General features: G+C 32.1%; 1 protein-coding gene across 1 annotated transcript; it reads right to left on the reverse strand.

The window, feature by feature from the left end:
* Nucleotides 1-2,664: 2,664 nt before the first annotated feature.
* On the reverse strand, nt 2,665-6,276 carry LOC120081241 (protein DETOXIFICATION 12-like). Its single transcript, XM_039035950.1, has 7 exons — nt 5,969-6,276; nt 4,556-5,100; nt 4,383-4,469; nt 3,987-4,043; nt 3,641-3,879; nt 3,345-3,550; nt 2,665-3,033 (listed from the first exon to the last, which is right to left on the reverse strand). Exons 1-7 carry the CDS (start codon nt 6,203-6,205, stop codon nt 2,956-2,958), a joined length of 1,449 nt encoding a protein of 482 aa, XP_038891878.1. The 5' UTR covers nt 6,206-6,276; the 3' UTR covers nt 2,665-2,955.
* Nucleotides 6,277-6,520: the final 244 nt, after the last annotated feature.

Raw genomic sequence — 6,520 nt, forward strand, 5'->3', positions numbered from 1 at the left:
AGCTCTTAGCAAAGAAACGGGTCTAACTCCATTTTGAAATTGATTTAAGGGCCTTTGGAACAAGAAAATGAAGTTATGAACTTTAATAAATAATAAAGTCTGAAAAGTTGTGAACTTCTAGAGCTCTTCGTATAAAGAGTTAATAAAGCATAAAATTAATGCTTTTTAGTCATAGGTCCATAAATTTTATAGACTAAATAAGTAGTAGTGTTCATAATTCCACCGTCCCGACGCTTTAGGTCAAACATCCCTTGAAAATTTTTCATAGATGAAACGGTAGGAGGATGTCAAGCTTCTTACCTAATAATATATAAAGAGTATTATTTTTCACACCTAGAGAAGGAAATGAAGTAGCAAATGCGTTGACTAGTCTACCTTCCCTAATAAGTAATAACTTATGAGACCGTGCTTCCCACCGTGGACTCAAACACATCACTCGTATGCCAACTTTGTCTTTATCAAATGTTCTGAGAATTTTGTTTTTGTCTTGTTTCTGTTTTTTTTCTTAATAAAAATAAATCATTGCAAATGATTTGAAAGAAAATGTTAAAATCTCGATTATATTTATGATATTAAATTTTTATCGACATGTCAAACATTTTCATTGATATTTCTACATTGTCATTAGTTCAACATCGACGACATTTCTATTATATCATACAAACCATAAAACATAAAACTAAATAACAAAATGTCACATAAATAAGTAAATATAATATGAATAATAAAAATTTTAACTTATTTATTTATTAATTTAAATCATTTTTATTTTTTATTTTTATTTTATAGTTTTTTCTAAAAAATATTCATGTACGTCGATATTTTTTATTGATATTTTTGAAAAACTGAGACCTTTTCATTAAACAGAAATATTTGAAACCTTAATTATACGACGTGTGTTTTATTTTAATTCATATATTTTAAAATCCCAAATTTAATAGCTCTTATATTATATTACTTTTTAAATAAATGTACATTATGACGAAATCCTATTACTAATATTTTAGTAAACTCTAGAAGTTAAATTTAATGAAGACAACTAATTTTCAAATTAGTTTAAAGATTGGAGGTAATAGTTCTACCTTGAAAATAAATCATATTGGTGCATCTGAGTTAAAAGTGAAGACACGCCACGTGGACAGTTTTCTCCCACGAATGTTGAATATATTTTCTGATTCAATGTCGGACCACTTGTTTCTATTGTGTCTCCTTAGTTGGAACATGGAGCAACACAATGATTGTAATATGATTAAAAAAAAAAACATTTCTACATTCTCCCAAAAAATAACCATACAATGTATTTTTATACAAATAACCAAATAATATTATAAGGGTTTAATACCATCTTAAATTATCAATTAATCCAAAAGTTTAAGATAGTGAGTAAAAATAGATTTAATTATATATCATCTAACAAATCAAATATTGTAATTTTAATCTCCAAGACCTTGTATGATTACTTTTTTTTTTTTTTTTTTTTTGAAAATTTGTGCGAATTAGTAGCCTATTACACAACTCACTAACTTTGTCTGGGGTGGGGTTAACTATTATTTGTTAGTGGTCCGATACTCTTTTTAACAATATTTCTATCCATAGTATTTTAGGAGGATTTTGAAAAATAAAAAAAAATAAGGGAAATTATTTACATAAAATAACAAATTTTTAATCTTCTTTGATAGAGGCTAATAGAAGTCTATCAATGTTTATCAGTGTTAGACGTTGATAGAAGTCTATCATTTGTAGACATTGTAAGTCTATAAATGTCTATTAGTGCTTTTTTTTTTTTTAGCATTCAAGTTAAATTTTGAAAAATAAAAGAAATAATGAAAAATTGGCTATGAAGTTATCAAATGATTCTTTAATAAAAGATGAAACTCATTATAGATAAATTATGATAAACAAACACAGCTTTGGATAACCAAGAGCTTATCTTTTTTTTAAAAAAAAAAAAAAAAAAATTAAGAAATAGGTCAACAAATTAAGTGACGCTTAGTTACATCTAACAATTATTAAGATTTGATTAAAATATCATTTTGGCACATGTATCTTGGTCTAGTTCATGCATCTTCAATTGTTCAAATTTAGTCATTTAATTTCAATAAATCTTAATTTTAGCCATTTAAAGTTAATTTATATCAAACAACAACAACAATAATTTTTATTCAAGAAAAAATGCCACATAAATGTATTTTCATTTAGCAAAGAGAGAAAACTCATAATTAAACTAACATAAATATTTTAAGACTTGTTCAAAGAATAGGAAGTAAAATTGAATATATTTTTTTTGTTCAAACAAAATTAAATGACCTTAGAATTGGAGGACAATCATATTTTGGTGATTACATTCCATAATTTCTCTTTTAACTATTATTTTTCTTCTTTTTTTTTTTCATTTAAATTAGACAAGCCCTAATTTTAATGGGAAACTAAATTTAAATACATTGACAATGATGCGAATATTGAATTTTTGATAAATGGTGTCTTAAACTATACATATTTGCAATTCATACTCACAATCGCCACACATTTATAGCTTAGAATGACTTCAACTTGTGATTATATATTAAGGATTTGAAGATCACACACACACACACACACACTTTGACATGACAGAAGATAACACAAAAAAGTAAATAATTAAATGAAATAAAGTGACACAAAACATTAGTTTTGCCTATCAAATCTTTACTTCATATTTTATAGGTTTTACAAGTCAGAAGTGCAGATTTTCACTCCACATTTTTTAGAATTTCTAAAAGAAAAAATTGGACTGAAGCAGTACTCACATTGGCTTCAAGCCAAAGTCAGGAAGCTCTCTCTCACTCTTTTAACTTGGCTTTTTTTCTCTTTTGCATACTATTACAGTCAAACAAAACAAGAAAACAAAAAAATCTCCAGTAAGTACTCAATGGTTATGGGTCTCTGCTTCAGATACTCTCTCACTGCTGGTCAAAACTAGCACAAAACACTTTGTTCCTCATATTTATTTACCAAGTCTTTTCCATCAAAGATCCTCTCCCTTGCTGCTTCTGCCTGTAAGTGAAACATGACAGGAAGAAATTCCCAGCATATCAGCACAAGAACTCGGCAAACCCGTAAAAGAAACTCGTTTTACTTCAAATTTAGATTGTTACTCCATTCTACTGTTCTAAGTCTCATTTCCCGTATGAAATTCTGCTCCAAAGATTGTTTTGAAATATTTATGAAAAAGTTAAAAGGTAATATTGCAACTTTTGAAAGTATAGAAATACTCGAGAGTATTTCTTATAATTTTAAGATATTCTTTAAAAGAAAAGGATAAGATGGGATCAAAGTCAAGAGAATCTGAAATGAAAGATAGGGACCTGTTTGTTCCAATTAATTCGGCTCATGACGACCACGAGTAGAAGCATCTGCAAGAAAGCCCCAGATTGGATGCCAATCCACATGCCCCACCCTCCTAAATTTGCCCAGAAACCAAGAGCTACAGCAACTGGATTTCCACAAAGATAGAAAGCCCCTAAATTTATATAAGCCCCTATACGCTGCCAACCACATCCTCTTATAATACCTGATTCAATAAAGAACAATTCAACTCTGCAGCATTTAACCATGCGAAAAAACCATTGCTTAGTGACATTAAACACACAAATTTAACTACCTGAAATGGTCCCTTGAACGGCATCCAATATGATTGATATACAAACTAGGGGAGCCATGATGGCAACATAATCCACAACTTCCTTTTCGCTGCTGAAAGCATAACCGAAAACATGACGAAGTGCAAAGAGGACCATGCTCACTATGATGATCTCTGTAACTGCAAGAAATATTGCTGCTCCAGCAGCTACACGAGCAGCTTGTGGCTTCCCAGCTCCTAGTTCATTTGAAACTCTGGTACTGCAGCACCAATTACAAGAACAAAAGCAATCCTTTCAAAATGTGATTAAAAATCCAACTGATTTATTCATGAGAACAAGAAAATTTGCAAAGGCCTTAACACATACCTGCCTGAACTGCCGATTCCATATGCTAATGTAAATACTGTTGTCAAGGTATTGAAGCTGTTCATAAAAGCCAAATGTCACTTGAAACGTTTTTTTTTCTTTTTCGAAGAGATTAACAGAAAGTCAAGTATCATATTTCCTTTTCACTCTTTTGTGGGTGATGTCTTTCTTGTTACAACTTCATGGTGTAAGGTGAGTAATCTTTTTGTAATAATTCTTTATCTGATATAATAGGACAATTGTAGTCTTACTTTTTAAATATCTTAGCCGTGAGGTTGACTCTCCTTTCTAATGAAAGATTTGATTCTTACAAAACTTTAAAGAAAAAGTCATATTTTTAATTATTTTCCATTTAATTCAGAAGAAACTCCTTCTAGAGGGGTAATAGAAGATTACCAAACAGATAGAACTGAAGATTCAAGCTCTGGATTTGGTAGAAGCCCAGACAATAAGATAATCAACTCAAATGACCACCAACTAAGGCTGCAATCACCAGCATTAGAATAAACAAATCAAAAACTAAATATTGATTAGTTGAGATGAGAACACAGAAAGTGAAAGTAGATTACCAAGTCATTACTGCAGAAGGGATAGCAAAGTGAAGGAAAACTCCAATTCCTTTAAAAAGCTCCATAGAAATTGCACTACGAGTTTTTTCACACTTGGGAGAAAATTTCATATATAAGGCCATCAAAATCACATTCAACCAATATGAAATACTCATGGCTAAAGCTCCACCAAGGTTATGGAGTCCTGTTTTATACACCAAAATCCAACAGAGGGGTATGTGCAGACAAAATGTGATCCAACTAATTACAAGCATGGGAATCACTAAAACTTGCATCTGAAAATATCTCATAAGTGGCTGCAGAAATGCAAAAGCAATGAGCCCAGGAATAAGCCAAATCATAAACTTCCCAGCTTCACGTGATATCAAAGGATCTTGGCCAATCAAAACAAGTAGCTTCCCCATGTTGATCCATAACAGAGTTATAGGGAGGCAAACTACTAGGAGACACACCATAGCAGTGTAAATATGACTCCCAAATTTTTTATATTGTCCTGCGCCATAAGCTTGCCCACATAGAGTTTCAAGGGCACTACCCATACCTATCTGCAAGTTTAGTTCAGAGCACAGTCAGATCAGGCAACGAAATTTAGTTGATAATTTGGCAAACCAAATAGAGCCCATAGATTCATTACTTCACGTGAATGGAATATTAATTGATTGCATAAATTACAGGATTCAATGAAAATACAGTATATAATAATGTGAATATTACAGCTCCCGCTGGGAACTATCTGAAAATTAATTGGGACTGATGAGATTCTTTTAATCATTAGTAATTTGTTTGATTAATTTTATAATCTAAGACTAATCAAGAGGGAGGCACTTTCCCTCTTCCTTCCTACCTTCTTCCCACTGTCATTGTACATAGACCTACTCCATCATCATAAAGTCATTCTTCTTTTTTTTAAAAATCCGAGCGTGTCAAGCCGTGCTTATGCGAGCCTAGACTAACGACTAATCTCACGAAACAATCCAACTGATCCTATAATATTTGGGTGACAAGGAAATTTATAAAATATTATATTCTAGGTAGGATGATCTCTTAGTCATTTATCAGGATCATGTCCCTTATTTACCGCCATGGTTATAAATGATTGTTCCAAAGAAGCCATTGAAGATTGTTATTTGTCTGGATCATTTAATAGTAAATATCCTCAGTTGCCAAACAAAGAAGTTGTTAGCCATGACATAGTCGTGGTTGAGCTAGCTATGACCATTTGAGTAAAAACTTGGTGGTACTTCGAAGAAATGTTAGAATGACGATTCACATTGGCTAAATATAGATCTAATTACATAGTATGAAGCATTTCTACTGAAATCGAGGGCTTATTTTCAAAGTGAACGTGGAGATGAATCAAACGCACATTGAAACTTACGATCGATGAGAAAAGAGGATGGAGGAAGGACTTACAAGCACACTGAATCCAGTAACAGCAGCTAAAGAAACAGCTATAGCGGTACTGGAAAGAGAGAGTTCATCGAGATGACCAACAATCATCAAAGAACCAGTCTGAATCAAGAACTGAGAGAGATTGATAGCAGCCAATGGAGCGGCTAAGAAGGCAACAGTCTTGACCTCCCCAAAGAAAGCAGCCCACGTCGAATCTCTGCGATTGTCCGCCCATTCCAGCAGTGGCGAGTCGGCCATGGGCGATTAGCTAGAACTAGAAGAAACAAAACACTGAAGAAGAAGAAGAAAGAATTTACGACAGAAACTGGGTGCAGCGATTAGGTAGTTTTAAAGGCAAATTGAGCAATAAAATACAGCTGTACGCAATACTCGAAACGCGACGGACACGTTATTTGGCGCCATCATGTCTGACTTCTTCTTCTGTCTAGAAAATTTCCCGTGCGTGTCCGACGTGTAATTTATTTTAATATTGTTTTCATTTGACTTCATAAATACTTGAAATCCTATCTTTTTTTTTTTAATAATAATTTTAAATTTGTGAATTTGAGATCC

The sequence above is a fragment of the Benincasa hispida genome, chromosome 7 (assembly GCF_009727055.1).
Source record: "Benincasa hispida cultivar B227 chromosome 7, ASM972705v1, whole genome shotgun sequence".
NCBI lineage: Eukaryota > Viridiplantae > Streptophyta > Magnoliopsida > Cucurbitales > Cucurbitaceae > Benincasa > Benincasa hispida.

Excerpts from the sequence above, each read along its gene's own strand:
- LOC120081241 (XM_039035950.1), bottom strand. The coding sequence starts at position 6,205 with ATGGCCGACTCGCCACTGCTGGAATGGGCGGACAATCGCAGAGATTCG. Across the intron at positions 5,101-5,968 it reads TTACTGGATTCAGTGTGCTT|ATAGGTATGGGTAGTGCCCT; the intron begins GTAAGTCCTTCC and ends CTAAACTTGCAG. Across the intron at positions 4,470-4,555 it reads CCTTCTGCAGTAATGACTTG|CCTTAGTTGGTGGTCATTTG; the intron begins GTAATCTACTTT and ends TGGTGATTGCAG.